This window comes from Oryctolagus cuniculus, chromosome X (assembly GCF_964237555.1).
Source record: "Oryctolagus cuniculus chromosome X, mOryCun1.1, whole genome shotgun sequence".
Lineage (NCBI taxonomy): Eukaryota > Metazoa > Chordata > Mammalia > Lagomorpha > Leporidae > Oryctolagus > Oryctolagus cuniculus.
In genome coordinates this window covers 84,979,674-85,001,024 of record NC_091453.1, presented here as the reverse complement: position 1 = coordinate 85,001,024, position 21,351 = coordinate 84,979,674, and the positions used below count along the sequence as shown (strand labels likewise).

Here is a 21,351-nt window from a genome sequence, read left to right as displayed (position 1 = left end):
AGGCTTGACATCAAAATGCATGGTGGTTTGAGTCCTGGCTTCTCCTCTTCTGATCCTGCTCTCTGCTATGGCCTAGGAAGGTATAAAAGATGGCTCAAGTGCTTGGGGCCCTGCACCCTCGTTGGAAACCTGGAAGAAGCTCCTGGCTCCTGGCTCCTGGCTTTGGATTGGCTCAACTCTGGCCTTTGGGGCCATTTGGAGAGTGAACCAGGGGATGGAAGACCTCTCTCGCTCTCTCTCTCCCTCTCCCTCCCCCCTTTCTGTCTGTAACTCTACCTTTCAAATAAATAGACAAAAAAATTTTTTTGAAAAAAGAAAGGAGCATCAGGGAGGTAGAAAGAGACACATGAGTTTGGGGGCTGGAGAGATCTATTTGGACTCTTAGTTCTATCACCTTTGCTGTGGGAACTAGACACATCATTTAACCTCTGTGTATCTTAGTTGCTTCATCTGTAAAATGGGGTTTAAAAGAAATGATTATTCCGCAGGACTACCGTGCAAGTTTAAGTGAGGCAGGGTGATGGGATGCTCTAGGATTAGCTTGTAGTGATGGCAGTATAATCTTTTGAATGTAGGAAAATCTGCCAACCTGGGCACTTTTAGGAGATAAGCTTTATAGTATGATATCGATATCTCATTTAAAAACTAAATGAGACAACATATATAAAATACTTAGCACAAGGTCTGACTTAGAGTAAATGCTTTGTAAGTGGTAACAACTACCAAGAGTACTGTCTCGTTGCTATGTGTTATCCTTATTTTAATGTTGCTGATGATGAAAAAGATGACAATTATTTTCTCTAATAGTTCTGACAGCAATCCCTATATCTTCATAGGAAAAAAATGCATCTGAATGAGCACATTAGTCAAAAGGAGGAGATGAGCAGGCGGGTTCTGGATACATTTAGATCACAGATGGGATTTCTAGGCTAGGAGCTCATTTGGCATCTAGAGGAGGGAGGCACAGGGGACTCAGGCAGCTGGGTCACCTTTCCAGAGTGAATTACAACTTCCCCCTTGGGTTCCATCAACACTTCTTTCAGGAGCCTTGGCTTTCTGTGGGCCCAGATGGATACTGGAAGATCTTTGACAAATACTATTTGAACTGCCAGCAGCTACCAATAGCCCAGCCAGTTGGAAAATCAAGGTGGCCTTCGTGTCATTTGCATATTTATTAAGCACCTGCTGGAATGTTTTAAAACAAGACTGGGGGCCGGCACTGTGGTGCAGCGGGTTAAAGCCCTGGCCTGAAGTGCCAGCATCCCATGTGGGTGCTGGTTCGAGTCCCGGCTGCTCCACTTCTGATCCAGCTCCCTGCTATGGCCTGGGAAAGCAGTAGAAGATGGCCCATGTCCTTGGGCCCCTGCACCCAAGTGGGAGACCTGGAGGAGGCTCCTGGCTTTGGATCAGCACAGCTTCGGCTGTTGCAGATGGAAAACCTTTCCCTTCCTCTCTCTGTCTCTGCCTCTCTGTGACTCTGCCTTTCAAATAAAAAAGTAAATAAATAATAAATTTAGAAAATTTTGAAATTAAGTAAATTTTTATTTTATTTATTTTTTTATTTGAGAGGGGGAGAGAGATTCCATCCAATGGCCAGAAATGGGAAAGACTGAAGACAGGAGTTGGAGAACCAGTCTAGGTTTCCCACACAGGTGGCTGGAACCAAACTACTTGTGCCATTACTTGCTGCCTCCTAGGGTGTGCATTAGCAGGAAGCTGGAATCAGGAACAGAGCCAGAACTTGAGCCTAGGTATATGGATATGGGTCATTTCAAGTGGCATCTTAGCTAGCAGAACAAACTCCACCCCTAAGTTATGTTTTAGAAGAACTTAGAGTTGATGGCAAGTTCAAACTCAAGGGAAAAACTTCTGATTTGAAAATAAAGTTGTATTAACATAATTCCTTTTAAAGCCAAGACACTCTGGCAAAATAAAAAGAAAGACCTAAATCAAAGATCTCTCCAAGTGAGATCCCAGTGGAAAGAACGGGCCATCAAAGAAGGAGGTACCTTTCTCTGAAGAGAGGAGAGAACTTCCACTTTGACTATGGCCTTGTCTAAATAAGATTGGAGTCGGCAAACTCAAAAGGCTTCCATAGCCTTGGCAAATCATGACAAGAGCCTAGGGTGATTACTGATGCCATGAACAAGAGTGTCAATTGTTAAGTCAACAACAGGAGTCACTGTGCATTTACTCCTCATGTAGGATCTCTGTCCTTAATGTGTTGTACAATGTGAATTAATGCTATAACAAATACTCAAACAGTACTTTACACTTTGTGTTTCTGTGTGGGTGCAAACTGTTGAAATCTTTACTTAATATATACTAAATTGATCTTCTGTATATAAAGATAGTTGAAAATGAATCTTGATGTGAATGGAAGGGGAGAGGGAGTGGGAGATGGGAGGGTTGCAGTGGGAGGGAAGTTATGGGGGGGAACCACTGTAATCCAAAACCTGTACTTTAGAAATTTATATTTATTAAAATAAAATAAAATAAAAACATAATTCCTTTTGAAGTCAATGGCTTAGGGTGTTTGTATTCAAACATTTTTTCTTTGTTTATGTAAACCAGATTGAAATTTTTCTCTGCATTTGGGCAAGTCCCATCTGGCAATTTAAAGATAGGCTATTCCATCTGCAAAGCAGTTTGGTTACTCCTTACAGGCTATATTGCAACTGAGTAGGAGGTCAGGGACTGGAAACATATGGGTTTTATTTAATACCACTTCTAGGTCAAGCTCCAAGTTGTGGACATTTTGTTGGTGTGGGTGATGAAGGTAAGATGAGAAAGTTGGCAGTAGTTACTGGTATGAATATTATAAAATTAGACGGTCTGTTTTTAAAAAATGACTGTTTTATTTATTTTTCATCTACTTGAAAGGCATAGTGACAGAGACACACACAGAGATACAGAAATACAGAGATCTTCTACCCACTAGTTCATTGACCAAAGACCCATAGCTTATTATACCAAAACATAGCCAGAATGGAGCCAGCCTGAAAATAGGAGCCTGAAGCTCCATCTGAGTCTCCCACATGGATGTCAGGAGCCCAGGTAGTTGGGCTATCATTAGCTGCATCCCAGGGCTCATTAGCAAGAAGCTGGACTGGAAGTGGAGTAGCCAGGACTCAAACTGGCACTCTGGGTGTGGGATGTAGGTGTTACAAGCAGTGGCTTCACCTGCTGCACCATATAATCAGCCCAAGGCATTCTGTTTTGTTGGAATAAACTTGATTCAAAGGTCCTACTTAGTTAAATGCTGGCAAATTATGTTACTAAAACAATCAGCAACACCTGATGGATATTTTGAATGTCCACAAGTTTTCTAGTAAAATTTGGGCTACATATTTTTTCTATTAGGTTACCCCTAACAGATAATACAAATGCTACCTTGAAAATCTGTAAAGATGGTGGTAGGGGCTGTTAAGTGCACAAAGTTGCTTAATGTTCAAGATGACTGAACATGAACTCAATTCATTACTGCAAGAAAAGCGAATCTGTATTGTTTACTCTGTCAAGCCCAACAGATAAGCTCTGTTCATGCTAACATTTGGCCATAGTCCCACTTCTCCCCCATATTTAGGAGAGGAGGTATTGGGATGATTAATAGGGAGAACTGCTACTCCCTCTCGTCTATGGTCACATCATTTATGAAGAGGGAGTAAAAATAGCTAGGGTGTGACTCCTTTCTGGATGTCTGTTCCTATGAGCCTCTTGCCACCCACCCCAATCCCCAGTCAAACTCTTCATAACCCTTTTCTACTCTGAGGCCCTGCTCCAATTTGATGCCCTCTTCAGCAACTCCTGTCCTTCTGTTTTCTTGATAAATATACAGAGTTGGATATATCGTCTTCTATTGAATAAAATTCTATACAAGGGAACAAGGGTGGATCAAAACAAAACATTCATCCCATTTGCAAGGGAGTCATCGCCAGTAAGGGAGAGTAATAACAACAATTGCAATAACATCATCATTAATAGCTATAGAGGTGGTGATGATGACTATTGAGTGCTTAATGTATATTAAGCACTATATACACATTATCTTACTTTTCACAATAAATACAATTCGTTCATTCATTTAAAAAAAAAGACAATACTAAGTCCTCTCCTCTTGTAACAAAGGCAATGAGAAGCTTTGTCAATCAAGGTAAGAGGAGAATCAAAGAAATGATTTTCTGGAGGTAAAGCAAAGAAATTTTCTTAAAATAATTATTTTATTTATTTGAAATACAGAGTTACAGAAAGAGGTAGAGCCAGAGAGAGAGAGGTCTTCTATTCCTCTGGTTCACTCCTCAAATGACCGCAATGGCTAGAGCTAAGCTGATCCAAGGTCGGGAGCCAGGAGCTTCTTCCAGGTCTCCCATGTGGGTGCTGCTTTCTCAGGTCATAGCAGAGAGCTGGATCGGAAGTGGAGCAGCCAGGACTCGAACTGGTGCCCATATGGGATGCTGACGCTGCAGGCTAGGGCTTTAACCCACTGCGCCACAGCGCTGGCCCCCAAAATATTTTTTAAAAAGAAGCAGTGAGAATCCATTTCAAAAGATTATGGCAAGTCAAGAAAGATGGGGACTGAGAAATTATCATTGAAATTAACAATGTACATATCATTGATGACCTTTATAAGAAACCAGTGTTGGCAGAAAAAGCCCTATTAGAGTGGGTTCAAGAGAGAATGGGATAAGTGAGGATTTTGAGTATAAGAATCTATTTCAAAGAAGTATGCTATAATGAGAGTAGAGAAATGTTATGGTAGCTATAGATAAGTGGAGCTAGGGTAGGGTTGATAGTATTAATATTTAATAATTAATGGAGCATTTACTTTCTGCCAGCCACTACACTAGTTGCTTCATGTGGGCTAGCCTATTTAATTATCATAACAATCTCGCCAGATAGGTACTATCACTCTCAGTGACAGATGAAGAGACCGAAGCTCAGAATGCTTAAAGCTATTTGCCAAGGTAGGGATTCTCAACCCTGGCAATATCAACATGGTGCAACGGGCAAATTCCACGTTGTGGGGAGCTGCCCTGTGTATTGTAGGATGCGCAGCAGCACCCCTGTTCTCTACCCACTTGATGCCAACAGCACCCCACCAGTTGTGACAAGAGAAAATGTTTCCATTCATGGCCACGTGTTCCCTTGCGAGTTGTACTGCCCGTGGTTGGGAACCATTAGGTAAAGGTTACATATCTACAAAGGACAGAGCCAGGGATTGAAATGTAGGTCTTTCTGATTCCAAATTCCATGCTGTCCACCACGGGACTTACTTGTACTCTCAAAGATGGTGTATTTCTATACCCTGTTCTGGGTACCTAGGGGCCCCTGGAAAGTGGGGAGAAATTCAAGCACTACAGTAAGAGCTCAGAAGTTCCCTGGTCAGGCTTGCATATTGTCTCTCCCTTCTCTTCCCTTCTCTTCCCTCTTCCCACTTCCCCCTTCCCTCTTCCCTCTTCCTCTGACCCACCCCTCCATAACCTTAATAATCAGTGAAAGGCATTTTTAAACACTGCTTAGCATTTAAGTCTCTTCCCCACCCTGAGCCTCAGTTTCTCTGTATGTAGGATGAAAGGGTTGGAGTAGATCCCTAAGGTGTTCTCGCTCCACTGCCTGTCCTGGGAGTCCAAGTGCCCTCCCCTTTTACACGAAGTAAACATTGCGTTGGGCGGGAAGGGGACAAGGGACATTTGAGGACTTCCAGTTTGGAAGCTGGGGCAAAGTTCCCAGGCTGTGTTTGTTTTAGTGCCGTGTTTGCTTCTTCCCAACTGGCTCCTTCCACCGCTAAGGGCTGTTCTGGTTTGGGCCGTGGGTGCTCATGCTAGGGCGGTGCATCAAGGGCTCGACCATTCGTTGCCATCCTCGGAGCCTGGGCTGGCAGGGGCAAGTTCTGTCGCTTGTGCTTGGGCTCAGATGTCAGGCCCCTTCCCTTGGAAGCATTGCCGCTGACTCTGGGAAGTCACCTCAGAGCCACCCGTGGGTGGACAGGCAGACAGCACTGGGGCACTGACTGCTGGTGGGAACAGGCACTGTTCTTGGGGCTCCCAAGGAGTGGGAATTTCTCGGGGATGATGTGAAGAGCCCGCGCTGATCCCAGGGCAAGATCAGGTTCCCCTCAGGAATCTGGGAAACTCACAGGGAGAGGACTGGACAAACTGTGGGCCTGGGACATGTTGGCATTGCGCTGTCAATGGGGCAAGGGGGACAGGAGGCTCTGCAACATGGCCATTCGATTTCTCCTCAGTTCACAGGGGGTGGCAGTGGGGTTGGAGACAGGTTCTCATCCTGCTCTCAGAAAACAATCAGTGTGGACCTGATCTCAAAGGTAAAACTCAGTTCATTTTCAACTGCAGTACCAATCACTGGAGCCACAGGCCCCTGGTCTTGCTCACGGATTGCATCTGGTCACTGAAGTCCTTGTCGCGTGTCTCAGAAAGCAGCCCATGTTAGGCACAGTGGGCCTCTGTGTGTCTGCCTGCTGCTCAGCCGGTTACTTACTGTGCCCTTATGGTGCGTGTGTGGCTTGCGGAGGGCACTATCAGTATCCATGTGGATAGACAGGTTTAGGTACATTTCTGAATTTGTGGAGTGTCGGAATGGGTTTTCAGAAGAACAACAGTGGCTCTGTGTATGCGTGGCTGTTCGCTCTATGCATGCTCGGTTAATAATTCTTCAACTGAAAGGCCATGCTTAACCCCTGCCTCGCTTCGCTCCCTGGCCTCTGTAAAGTTTAGAGCTCTGTTCGAACAGCACGAGGGGCCCTGTCTGGGGAGCCTGTTGAGACCTGTCTCTTGCTTTTGTTTGCTTTCTTTTTGTCTCTCTCTGGGGAAACCTGGCTGCTGAACCCTGGTTACTCCTCATTCCGTTCTGGGCCCCACAGCTTGTTGTTCCACAGCCCCCTCCTTTGCTCAGAGCTTTACTGGCATTCCCCCAACAACCTGTGAAGAGGGCAGCAATCGCTGGCTCAGGTCAGCTCGGAGCGGGAACCCAACCAAGGCAGTGGAATATCAAGTCACTACGACGGCTTAAACTAGCAAAGACATGCACAGGGACCGGGACCTTGGTTTCTGTGTTATGGATGATAACCAAGTAGATACAGTCATTTTCCTGGAGGCCAAAGGCATGAGCATTTATTGAAGGAGTTGAAAAAAAAGCAGAGTAAAACTAAGCTTAGAAAGTTTGGCACAAAAGGCGTACAAACTTTGATTGCAAAGCTGAGTGCTTAGCAAAGTCCACAGCATGTGGCTGCCACGGTCACCGCAGGTAATCCAGCTGATTTCTCCACTGACCAAGGTTTCAAAATCCGTCTCATAGAAATTGACGACTCCCTTCCCTTCCTGGTTTCCCTAACCCTACTTCTCACTCACAACCCCCTCAACACAATTTCTCAAGGAGGAAACAAGTCCTTTCAGAACCCATGTTCAGAATCCCGTGAGTTGGTCTTCCTTCCTGAGCACAACAGGAGCTCCTACTGGGCCAGGAAGAAAAGCATCACACAGTCCTACCTCTGCAATCCAGACAGGGCCGCCTCGATCATATTTGTTTTGCTTGCTTTTTAGCCTGAATTCTCCTCAAATGGAGGACTAGCAAATGGAGACATCGGTTTTCAAAGAGTTAGAGGAATGTGAGAGAAAGGAACCAGCATCAACTTCTAGTTACTTAAAAAATAAAAAGGTGATACACTCATCTAATGTATCACAGGACCCCATCATCAAATCACTAGTTAAGGGGTGTGTGTGTGTGTGTGTGTGTTTTCAGGAACAGAGGGGATAATTTAAAGAAAGATTGTGGAGCTGGCATTGTAGCGTAGCAGGTAAACACATTGCCTATGATGCTGGCATCCCATATGGGCACCGATTTGAGTCCCAGCTGCTCTACTTCTGATCCAGCTTCCTGCTGATGGACTGAAAAAAGCAGTGGAAGATGGAGCATGTATCTGGGCCTCTGCATCCACGTGGGGGACCGGGATGAAGCTCCTGGATGTTACGGCCATCTGAGGAGTCAACCAGCAAATGGAAGCTCTCTCTTTTTCTTTCTTCCCTTCTCTCCCTGTTATCTCTTTTACGTAAATAAATAAACCTTAGACAAATGAATAAAGATTTTTATCTGACTAGGTGAAACTCCACATTTTGCGTTGCTGTGCTAGGGGACTTTGGAAATGCCACTTCATCCCTAAAAGTCCAAGGAGTACCGAATCTGTCTGTCACGTCTCTCACTCTAATCCACCCTTTGCAACTGTCACCACATGAATCTTACTAAAGAAACAGTGTTCTCTTACTATTTTTTTTAATTTGAAATTTTTTTTTAACTTTTATTTAATGAATATAAATTTCCAAAGTACGACTTATGGATTACAATGGCTTCCCCCACATACCGTCCCTCCCACCCACTACCCTCCCCTTTCCCACTCCCTCTCCCCTTCCATTCACATCAAGATTCATTTTCGATTATCTTAATATACAGAAGATCAGCTTAGTATACCTTAAGTAAGGATTTCAACAGTTTGCTCCCACACAGAAACATAAAGTGAAAAATAATAGATGATTTTTTTTAAATGATGATGAAATCAGATCAGACCTATTGTCATGTTTAATCCCAGTGAGAGTCAAGTTGGGAGTTGATAATTTCTTTTTTTTTTTTTTTTTTTTTTTTTTTTTTTACAGAGGATCAGTTTAGTATACATTAAGTAAAGATTTCAACAGTTTGCACCCCCATAGAAACACAAAGTGAAATATATTGTTTGAGTACTCGTTATAGCATTAAATCTCAATACACAGCACATTAAGGACAGAGATCCTACATGAGGAGTAAGTGCACAGTGACTCCTGTTGTTGACTTTACCAATTGACACTCCTGTCTATGTCATCAGTAGTCTCCCTATGCTCCAGTCATGAGTTTCCAAGGCTATGGAAGTCCTCTGAGTTCTCCGATTCTTATCTTGTTTAGACAAGGTCATAGTCAAAGTGGAGGTTCTCTCCTCCCTTCAGAGAAAGGTACCTCCTTCTTTGAAGACAAGAAACAGTATTCTCTTAATATTTTAAAAACAGTTTGCTTCATCACCCCAGAGCATTGCAAGCTCTCTTTCTGAGAACTGTTGTTCTACCATTGAGACTTTTAATCAGATACAATGCTGGGTTGTGTCTGTCTGTCTGTCCCCCTCCTTCTCCGTGTGTGTGTGTGTGTGTGTGTGCATGTATGTATGTATGTATGTAGTTTCCCTATGTAGTGATCCGGTGCTTGTAATATGTTTGCATTCTCCACAGTGCCTGCACCAATATTTAGCCCCTTGTGCTTTCTTATATGTTTGTCCACTGGGCTTGAAACTCACAGCATAATAATAAAAAAAAAATACAGGACATAGTCTAGACCTCTACCTCTAAAGTAAAGGTGGCATTAAATAATTGGCCACGTGCATAATTTCTTTTTGAAAAAAGCTCTTCTGAGAAGATGACAGTGAGGCAAATTTCTGCAAAGCAATGCACATTTTCCCATTAACTTTTGCTGTAGCTTAAGAGAGATGCTGTGCAATTACTTTTGCTAAACATTCTTGGAAGGCTTCCACTAATGCAAGCCATCTTTAAGTAGATACCAAATGACTTCCCTGACATATACTTGGTAATTTCATCTCCACACTTTTCTAATTCCTTTGCAGTGAAACCCCATATAGCAAATAGTCAACGTAGAGGGACAGACTTGCATTAGAGCTATAAAAGCTGATGCAATTCCTCACACAACTTGTAATCACAGATGAAAACCAGACCTCTCTTAAGCATGGACTTCATTTCCTTAACCTTTAAGAGACAAGAATATTAGAAAAACATTTTAAGACCGAGACAAGAATATAAACAGATACTCTATATGCAGTCAGGAGTTACTACTCACTGGGGCAGAGGAAGAAGGGTGATTGATTTGTTATCTGGTCTATGTCTTCTTAGCAGATTTTCCTCTACTACAGGTATTCCTCCATTCACAGCAATTTAGCCACAATGAGTAATCAGGGGGTGCTCAGCTGATTATGACCATGTGTTTAAGAGGTCATTTGGGGGCTGGCACTGTGGTGCAGAGGGTTAAAGCCCCAGCCTGAAGCACTGGCATCCCATATGGGTGCCAGTTCATATCCCAGCTGCTCCTCTTCCAAACCAACTCTCTGCTATGGCCTGGGAAAGCTGCTAAAAATGGCCCAAGTCCTTGGGGTCCTGCACCCGTGTGGGAGATCCAGAAGAAGCTCTTGGCTCCTGTTTTCGGATCAGCCCAGCTCTGGCCATTGTGGCCATTTGGGGAGTAAACCAGCAGATAGAAGACCCCCTGCCCCATCTGTCTCTACCTCTCTCTGTAACTCTTCCTCAAATCTGAGCTCTCACTTACAAGGAACCTTGGGAAAGTCTCTGAATCATTCCAAAACTCTCTCCTAAGCTTATTTGTATGTAAAGCAAGGGAAAGGGCATTCACTGATACTCTGAGCATCGCTTTTGTAAACTATGACCTGCCACTGCGGGGCTGGACCCAACTTCCCAGACGTGATTCCGCGGTTTTCACTGTTCTGCTTTCTCGCTTCTTCCAACTCCTGAGCTCCCTATAGTTTTATTTTATATGACATTGTTGGGGTCAGGCTCTAGAATTTGTTGCATGACTACTGTATAAGAAAAGAGCAACAGACTTTGTGAGAGTCCTTTTACTTATTTTCCTCCAGTGCATGGTTCCTTTTGCCACTTTTGTGGGTCCCTAGGTATTTTAAGCATGGTCTAGGCCAGTGGTATCCAAATCATATTGATTGCATATATTTTTCAATTAAAAAAATCAACCTTGAGCATGCCTCCTCAATATATGCATATGTATGCAACATATTACTAAGTCACATAGGTCATATCCTCTAAACATATTTCAATATCTAAATAATCAAAACACACTCCAAATAAAAATATAAAATGATACAATAAAGATGAAATAAATGGCACATTAAATGATTTGCTAATTTTGATGGCTTTGTATATTTTTAGCTAATATTTCAAGGCATGATATATACTTAGAGCAAGATTTTTCATTATTGAGAAGGAATATAAACCCATATTTCATAGAGTTTTCTTGATTATCATTGCATTGCTTTTTAGTTGCCTTCTTATCAAGTGTAATGAGACCATCATGGTTTTTGCTTCCTAATGAGGCTAATGAAAAACTCATTCTAGGAGTAGAAATGTGACTTCTGCCATTTTTGTGTGCTTACATTATTAGTATTATCTTCAATATGTGACTTATTTGCTGGAATCTTCTTAAGTTACTTGCCCATTTTGTGAGGATTAATGAATTAGATCACAGAATTCATAAATTCACTTAAGTGAGTTTAAGGAAACAACAGTATCTCTCATATACATACAGGAAGAAAAAAGTGAGGGTCCTATGATTGCATTTTGTGGATATCTCACTCTTCCCTCGAGATCTTTTATTTGTTTATTTTATGTACTTATTTATTTATTTATTTGAGAGACAGAAAGACTGACAGAGAGACAGAAACAGAGCCAGAGAGAGTACTCCCATCCACTGGTTAACTTCTCAAATGGACAGGGTTGAAGCTGGGAGCCGAGAACTCAAACCAGGTTTCTCAGGTAGGATTCCCAGGGTCTGTATTAGCAGGCAGCTGGAATTAGGAGCTAGGTATTCCAGTGTGGGACCTGGGCATCCCAATTGGCAGCTTAACCACTGCACCAATACCTGCCCCTCTCTGGATACCTTTACAGAGCATATGTAGCAGGCAAACCGAAGACAGACTCAGCAGATGAGGGTGTCAGTGATAATACATGTATTACATATATGAAAGACTTAACAGTAGTAATAAAACTAGCTAGCATGGTATGTACACTGCACTTAGTGTACCAGACAGTTTGAAGCACTTTACCAAAGTTCAACCATTTAATACAAATCTTAATTTCCTTTTGGATTTTCAGTTGACTTGCAGGCCCCCACCTCTCAATTTTGGAGACCACTGATCCAGACTCTGAGACTTAGACAGTCTGGATAAGTGGCATGCTTCTATAAAGTACAACACAGCAACTCTTTCCTGTTAGCCTGCTACTGCAGTTTTCGAGCTTATTGACAGATGACAAAATAAAAACAAAAACAGCAAATGGAGTGAAAGATAGGTGGTACTGAAAGTGGGGTCGGGGGTAGTGTCTGGGTGAGAAGGTCATGGTAGGGAAAAGAGGAGTAAGGGATGCCGAGCTAGAAATGCTGGAACAAAGGGGAGGAAAATATAGGGGGGGAAAGGAGGAAGTTAGAGACTAGAGAGGAAAGAAAACAAGGAGAAAACAGGGGTACAACATCTAGCAAGGGAGGAAGAGTGCACACTCTAGGAGAAGAGACTATATCACATGTTGACATGCTCACCCGTGTCTTGCTATCGGATGTCTCTGGCATATGCGTTAGTAGGGACAGCTCAAGGAAAAGTGAGTGGCCCCTAAAGATCTGTGATTTGCGTACACAACTGCTTTCCAGCTATGCAGGGTCAGCCTGCCTCCTCTCATCAGAGAGCCCACTGCAATTTATTACAACAATTCAAGGAGAAGCCAGTGCTAACCTTAAAAGTGAGTTTCTAAAGCAAGAATTACCCTAGGCAAGGTGGGGAAGATATTACAGAGTTTTGGTGAAGAGAAATTCCTGTCTCTCTTGAAAGCTGAGACCCAAAAGGGGAAAGCCCCTGCCTAAAGTGGTCTAGTTGGCAAAGTTCAGGCATAGCCCTTTGGTCTCTGGATAACTAAGAGTGCTCTTGACTCAACACTGTATTATCTGCTTCTCCAGCTCCTTAGCTCCTGGCTAGCCCAAGCTTCCCTCACTAGTATGGAAAATATGTTCCATAAACCCCATACTGTCCCAATAGGACCATCCAAATGACTAAGATAACCCTGAACATCTGCTTGGCTACAATTACGTATTGATTTGGTGCAGAGACACTAAGTTTTAACATTATCATCAATTATCCAGGGCCTGCATAGCCATATGTAAGTAGGCAGGGACCCTTGATTTCCTCCCTCCCTCCCCTACTGCCACCCAGTGGCTACTTCCATGGTCAGATGTGACTTTCCTCTTTATTGCTCAATGAAGAGAACAAAGGAAGCTCAAAACCATTAGTTTTGTAGAAGGTTAAGAGGCTTTAAGCAAATGGGTTCTTGGAGAGAAGGGTAGAATCACTGTCAAAAATAAAGTTAGAATTACCTTTGACTCAGTTATTCAACAATGTCCTCCTCTTCGAGGAAGAATGAATTGTTAGCAGCAAAACAAAAGCCTTTTACTAAGTTCCTTGTGTTGGTAGGTGCAGAGTAAGAAGCTGTAGGCATAAAAAGAGATCAGGGGCAAAAAACTCAGAAGAGTCAGAGAGAGTAGAATCCCGAAGCAAACTACAGCGACCAGAGTATGGAACCCTTGTAACTAACAGGGTCTCAGAAAGATGTGGCGATGATTGCCCTGGCTCTTTGCCTTCTTTTAGCAGCAGTGATACATTCCTAGATGCAAGACTCCCATTGGTTTCCCTGCAACCTAATAACTAATCTAGGATGTGGAGAGTAGGTCTGGAACTACACTCATGCAAAATTGCTCAGTTCATTGGTCAGTCTTTCATGAAACAATTTATAGTGCCTATTGCCTATGTGCAGTCTAAGATCCCGTCTCTGCCCTTTAGTCTTTCAGAGGACAGTAGAGGGCAGACAAGTGAATAAACTCCTGCCATTTAGTATGAGAGGAATGATGATAAGAGTGGGTAACCCCAGGGCTGGTGTTGTGGCCTAGTGGCCTTGAAGGTTAAGCTGCTGCCTGTGATGCTGGCATCCCCTATGGGCGCTGGTTCAAGTCCTGGCTGCTCCACTTCTGATTCATCTCACTGCTAAGGGGCTGGGAAAACAGTGGAAGATGGCCAAAGCACGTAAGCCTTTGAACCCACGTCGGGGATTCAGAGAAGCTCCTCACCTGCGGAGGATGGAAGATCTCTCTCCATCAATATGTGTGTGTGTGTGTGTGTGTGTGTGTATGTGTAATTCTGCCTTTCAAATAAATAAATCTTTTTTTTAAAAAAAGAGTAGGCAACCGTAGCTTTGTGGATTGTGGGAAGCTTCATAAGGAAGTGAAATCTGCATTCAGTTTTAAAGGACGGATAAAAAAACAATTCAACAGAGAAATGGTAGAGCCAGTAGAAAGTTAGGTGCAGATAGAGGGAGGCAGGCATAAAATATGCAATATGTTAAACAACATACCAGGATCTGAGAAATGTAAAGAATTCAAATGCATGTTTATCCTTTAAAAATTTTTGGCTTGTTTTGTTTCCTGGAAACAGAGGATGGTTCCTGGTGATAAGAGATACTACTGGAGAGACAGACAAGGGTTAGGTCATGGAGACTTCGCAAGAATTAAGATTTTATCATAAAATCCACAGGGAATCATTGAATAATTTTAACTAAGAATCTCATCATATTTGTTTTTAAAAAATTATGACAGCAGGGAAAAAAATAAATGGAACAATGATGGAGTTTGGGTGACCAGTCTGGAGGTTACCATGGTAATTTGGTCATGAAATGAAGACTTGAGGTGGGTGCTTGACACAGTAGTTTTAAGATACTTCTTGGGATGCCCACCTCCCATATTGGAGCACCTGGGTTCAGGTCTTGGTTCTACTCCTGATTCCAGCTTCCTGCAATGAAGCAGGTGATGGCTTAAGTAGGTGAGTCATTGTCATCCATGCGGAGACTTGCTTTGGCTGGGTCCAATCCATTCTGTTTCAGACATCTGAGGAGTGAACCAGTGGATGGAATATCTCTAGTGCTCTCTCTCTCTCTCTTTCTCTCTCTGCCTTTCAAATAAATTAATGAAATGATAGAGGCCTGGACAGAAAATATCAATAAAAAGAAAATTGGATGGATTTGAGCTTCATTTTAGAAGATAAATGGGAAGGACTTGATGATGGGTTTAAGTTGGTAGTAGGGAGGGGAAAGAAAAGATAAGAATTAATCCTAGATTTCTGGCTTGAGCAACTGAGTGCTTGGTGACGCTATATGTTAACATGTGGAAGACACATGTAAGACTTGGGAAGGAACATGTCTGGTGGCAGTTAGTTGCTGACTTCTGTATGAGACATGTTTAAGGAGTCAGGGAAAATCCAAGCAGAGATACCCAGCTAGAAATCGAGGATGCTTAACCTGAGCTAGAGATTTAATAGTTATCATTGCATGGGTGGTGTGGGGTGGTGGTGGCTGCAGGCCCTGGAGTGTATAACACCACCCTGGGAGAGGAGTACAGTAACAGCAGCAGAATGAAGATAGAGCCCTGGGGGATTCCAAAGTAGGAAAAGAACTACAAGAGAATCGTATTATGAAGTCTAAGGGATCATAGAGCTGTAGGACAGAAAAGGGCATCTTATGCACCAGAGACATCAAGGAAGATAAGGAAGGAAAAACATCCATTGGATTTGGCAACAAGCAGAGGTTATTGGTGATTAGCGTTAGCAATAAGGTCTGTCCACAAGAGAGCTAAGTAGTAAATGGGCAATAAAAGCACACAGACTAAGTGAGGGCAGCTAGAACAAGGCGGGAGGACATGTGCAACATGAGCTTTTCCACTGTGGAACAATAGAGAATGAGGATGTGGTGTTTGTGTGTGTGTGTGTGTGTGTGTGTGTGTTAGTGGTTGGTCAGGACAGGTACGCTGTGGGATGCAGAGGGAGGAGGGAAAGATGTACATAGCAACTGCCCAATTCAGGAAAAAAAATGTAAAGAAGACCTCTTGGTAGCCATGGCACCAGTCAACTGACACAAAGGAACACTTTGTGGCAGCAGGAGAATAATTTAAAGACATAGTGGTCAACGCATCTGGGCTCTCTAGAATTCATGGCAAACACATTTTGCGGCAGTGAAGCAGCAGGCTGCAGGCAGGAGATAAGGAATTAAGAAATTTTGGGCTCAATTTCACATGCAACTCAGGCTAGTCTCATAAACTGTCAAGTTAGAACAAATCTTCCCAAGCCATAAAACAGGGGGCAAATAGCCCTTACCTAGAGGGGAATCTAAACATTCCATGTTGTTTTTGGATTATCTGTGCTAATTCTCCTTTGGATGTCATGTCATGGAAAATGAGGAGGTCACCGTGCTGTATATAAATGCCAGAACATTGTGAGAACAGGGAAAACTCTAAACAATACTGAGGAATGCTAGGTTCAGAACAAAACAAGCAGCTTCCTACTCTTGCCCCTAGCTTTAGATAAACACACACTGATGGGGTGAAATGCTTTCAAATTCAGTAGGGAAAAAGAGAGGGGATGGAAATGTCAACCTTAAATGTTTGGCTCAATCAAATGGCAGGGTAAAAACACTGTGGAAGAGAACAACTCAAAAGAATAGTTCTTCCAGGTAGTGAAACCTGCCCGTCAAGAAAGAAAACCAAAAGTCAAGTGCTAAATATAAATCTAAGTGTTCAGGGTGGGGGGTGGGGTGGGGAAATACTTTATTTAACACTAGGTGTTATGTCATTCTTTCAAGTTGTCATACTCCTAAACTAAGCTAAATGTTTAGCCACTAAAAGGCTACTGGTCTTGGGTGAGTTTCTTATCAATTTATTTGTTCCATATAGTCAGCACTACAGCCCCCGAGAGAAGATGCTTGGAAAGTACAAAGCAGTGCACCAGCGTTAGGCAAGGGCTTTAATCCAGCAGGGCAGAGCTTGGAGACATTGGTCTGAGATGCTTTCAGCCAAAAAAGGGTTGGACTGTAGTTTTGAAGGAGTGCTAGGTGTTGTGTAAATGTCCTAGTCAGCTCAAGAGGCCTTTGGCAAAGGAAAAGTACACGCTGCCCAGCAAGCTATGTGCTTGACGTCTCCTCCAAGGCCGGAGGCGGGCTTGCCGAGGGCCGTAGCATTGCCCAGGGCTGACCCAAAGTTCCCTTCCCCTCCCAGCTTGAGAGGAATAGATTGAAATCCAAATGGGGCCCTCTGCTCAGCTAAGGAAAACAGTCTCAAATCTTTCTGACATCTGCATAAAAGGGGTGCAGAAGGGCTGTCCTTCAGAGTCAATAGCGCTGGGCTCACTTCAAACAATCCTGCATGGCCCTGGGAGTGTAGGAGGGAGGGGTGGATGGCTAAATTGGACATGGTGGTGCGGGCATCAAGCATCCATGTTCACAGCCTTTGCTCCGTAAGCACTGGCCTCCTTATCTGTTTGGGAACTAGGACATTCTTGCATTGCAGCTTGCTCTAATACAATATCTTGACAAACGTTCTCACAAACTCCAGACTTCACAAATAAACTTTTAGGAACATGTTTTAACTAGGTGCAGTCTGTGTCTTTTAAATATTGAAGAAAACAATCTGTACAGTGATATTCTATTTTTCTCCATCCCTCCTTGCTTCAACCACTCAGATATTTTCAAAGCAGGAGGCAGACTAGGGCTCTAGACGTTTGGAAACCAAACGAAGACTCCTCAGAGAGTAAATCCACTGCCTTCCATATTCAAAGACCAAAATCTCAGCCAGGGGTTAAACAATGATCTCATTGTAGGCACACTTGCCCGGTATAGACTGACGTTAAGTCCATACATATAAGATTTTCTACTATTAAAGGATCCTCAACACAATAAATAGTCCAGAGTATCTTTTCAGTTCCCTGATTGCTGAGTCTAATAGTGTCCCCAACAGTCCTACCCCCAAATCCATCAGGAACTATCCCTTTTGTGAAATCTCAAATCTCATTTGCCTCGACTTGGATTGTTTCTGTCATATCTTTGGAGGCTTAATCAGTAGGAAGGCAGTAGAGGAAATGCCTAGGAAATTTAAATTTATCAAAGAAATAGAAACTTCCAGTGAATATGTAAAAAGACACTTAAACTCATATGTAGTGAGAAAATTCAGATGATTTTTACTCATGATAATAGCAAAAAAGTCAACCAAGGATGCCGAAACATGCGCATGCTTGAGCCATGCTAATGGGTGTATAAATCAGAAGAGCTTTTGCTGGGGGGTGATTTGGAAGTAGTTTTAAAAGTTAAACAAGTCTATTATTTTTGTAACTGATAATTCAGATTCTTAGATATGCTAGAGATTAGGATAAAGAGAGCTTTTAAAAAATTTCCACTGTAGCATCGCCATTTTATAAACTATCAAAAATATGGGAACAACCAAAAGTTCCATCAAGAGGGGAATGGCTGAATGGAATCCTGGTGTAGAGGGAAACATCTCCAGGACATTTCAGGTGAAAAGAAGGCCAAGAGTTTAGAAAAGAAAATCAGAAAAGCAAACTATTTTTATACCTATGTATACATATGAGGGGTCTTCAAAAAGTTCATGGAATGCATATTATGAAAAATGATGCGTGAATTTAAAATTTTTGCACCAAAATATTTTTACATTTTCATTCCAATTTTATGATTTTCTTCAAGTCCCCTTGTATTGTTGATTATGCACTGAAAAAGAGTTGTACAGAGAGAGCACCAAGGGAGACTTGTTTTACAATCATATAATTGCTGTAGAATTAGCTTTTTCTAAGACGTTTCCTGCTTGTAGATCAGAGGTTAGGACGTAGGTCTTAGTGGCTATAGTTTACATGCTTCCCTGGGAGGCAGCAGTGGGTAAGTGGTTGAGTAAATAGGTGTGAAATCAAAGGACCCACGTAATAGCCTGGAATCTCTCCTCAATTTGCTGTATGGTTCTGAGAAGCCATTTTACTACTTAGTTTGTTCCCTCTGTATAATCAGTGGACAAGATGAGAAGCTTTCATATTTTATGATCCCCTAAGTCTGTGTCTTTAATGTATAATAGGTCTGATCCCTTTTGATGAAGAGATGGCTTTTTATTATTTTCCTTCAAATTCTGTCAGGGTTTGACATTTCACTTCACTGTAAATGGAAGATAATGAAAGAGAAGGTGGAGCGGTCACTGTGTTCTCTATTTGGCTACGCTTCTGAAGATTTGTTTGACCTATTTATGCTGGTACCTTCCCGTGACAGTGTAAGCTCTTAGGCCTGAGTGTGACCAGAGTGCAAACACAATGTTGGAAGATCCGAATTTTTTACTCTAGCCATAAATTCTGGAAGCATAGACCTCACACACACTCACACACACACATATACATACATATTATATTTACATAATATCATATATATGTTCTATAGCATTTTATAAATTAAATCCCCTTGAATATTTCTATGGGTTATGCTAAAGCCATAGTTTGTTCAGTGAAAATCAGATATACAAGTAGTCATTTGAGGGTTATGCATATTACTGGGCTTGGTGGAGATGCTGTGCCAATGTTCATTGCAATTTGTACGATTTGAACTGTACATTTCTAATGAGGGACAATATATCGAATATGTCACAGTTTTTTAAAACATAGCCTATGTGTTTTAGCATAATTTCTATAAACCACTCCTTATGTACAGTCACCTGCATTTCTGGACTTATGGCTACCCTGTAATCTTGATTCTACCACTGACAAGGGGGGTGATTTTGGACAAGTCCCATCCCTAGACTGCAGTTAACAGTTGGGTCACTGGTTCCCGAGACTGGTAGGGAAGAACCAAGTAGATTAAAATGAACTATGAAAATTTACACATATCTATAACCATCACCACAATATGGTTCTGCACAACCTAATTGGCTTTTGGAAATACTCCAGATGAACCCCTGAGGAAACCTTGGCAGGAAGTCAATGAAGGAAACCTCTTCTTGGTCCCTCAGAGACTTTGATCAGTCTATTTCTGCCTATCATTAGTTATCAAAGCTCTTTCCAGCTGGTCCTCATTAGTTTGCTTGTTCTATGAGGTCAAAGAGCAAATTCTAAGCAGTTTAATACTAAAGAAAACTTCTGTGACTATTTGTCTTTCAACAACGAAATAAGCAACTTACTCTTGCTCCTTTCTCAGGAAAGCACTTGCAGCCCCCACTGCAGTCTTGACCCCCGCATGGCTGTCCATGGGACTTCTTCTCTCCCTATTACAAACAAACAAACAAACAAACAACTGTTAGTAAAACATGTGAACCAAGAAGTAACATTGCTCTAGGGAATCTAGCACTTGGCCACACTCTTCCTAAGCAAGTCAGTTTAGAGTAGCAAAATGATCTCATCTGACAGTGTCATGAGTGAAATTAAAGAAAAGCTCATCTAAAACCAACAACCTTTTAGTTCAGGCCTATACTTTCCCAAACAGCCAATTTGATAGCTGCTTTTCAAACTCTGACTTAGATGCCCCATCACTGGTGGAAATTTCAGTCACAAAGTACAAGATAATTTCTTAACAGAGAGCTAAATATAGACCTTAGATGTATACCAGTCAAGTGACTTGTGCATTTTAACTCATTAATAAAGCAGTAGTTGTAGCAGAAACTTGAGAGATGTTCAAGCACCAGGAATGCAGTGAGAGATGAACATGGCCACCCTGTGTTCTACTCCCAGAATTGTTCTCCCTGGGTTGAATTTCTAGCATGCCACTCAAAGTCTATAGTGGTACTTTTGTGCTGAGGAGTCAGATCCAAATTCATCAGGTCATATCATACAGTATCCTCCAAACACGCCAATTTCATTTTTCTTCTCCTCTGCTTGATGAATATGATGATGACGACCACAATGATGATAGTGATGATTATGATTATGATGGTGATGATGATGATGATGAAGATAAAGATGATTTCTAGGTGAATTTCCACAAAGCCTTCACATGACCTGGTGCGTGTTGACTCTCTCCAACCCTGGATCACTCAGTTTCAATCTAATAGGTGTGGGTTCATTCTATTCTGTAAAAACATCAAGACTATTCTTGCCTCAGGGCCTCTGCCTTAGCTGTTACTTCTTCCTGGAATGTTCTTCCTCTAGTTGTTTTTTATTACTGACCTATTTTCAGGTCTCAGTTCAACTGTCTTCTCAGAGAGGCCATTCCTAACAACTCAGCATAAACTGGTCTCTATTTCTTTCAATCACTTCACTCTGTTGTCTTTTCTTCATTATATATTCTATCATCCCTGATATAAGATCCATGTAAGTAGGTACCTTCTCTTTCTTGGCCAATATTGTAACACTAGCACCTAAAACAATGGATGGCATGCAAAAAATGTTTCATGGCTATAGGAATTAAGCTAAGATTTGAACCCTGGTCTGACTGACTGCAATGTTTTGACCTTAACCCTTATGCCTCACTATATTCTAAGTCTTTTGTGTACCAAAGCCTCAAAACCAGACCTCAAAAATGAGGAAAACTGCCATTCTGACCTTATCCACTTTGGGAAAAAAGCAAAACATTAATTCCAATATCTGTACAAGAACTTTATCTCTGGGATGGATTTAGTATCATCTAACTTTTTTTGTTTAATGTTGGCTTTTTTTTTTCCAAAGAGAAAGGC

At 42.2% G+C, this 21,351-nt stretch overlaps 1 protein-coding gene across 2 annotated transcripts in view; it reads right to left on the bottom strand.

Annotated features, from left to right (window-relative positions):
* Positions 1–21,351, bottom strand: part of COL4A6 (collagen type IV alpha 6 chain) — a 312,961-nt gene that overhangs the window by 148,468 nt on the left and 143,142 nt on the right. For both annotated transcript variants that reach the window (XM_008272863.4, XM_070067442.1), the window contains exon 3: positions 19,864–19,947. In XM_008272863.4, the coding sequence (XP_008271085.2) occupies positions 19,864–19,947 (84 nt within the window). The remainder of the gene's footprint in view (positions 1–19,863; positions 19,948–21,351) is intronic.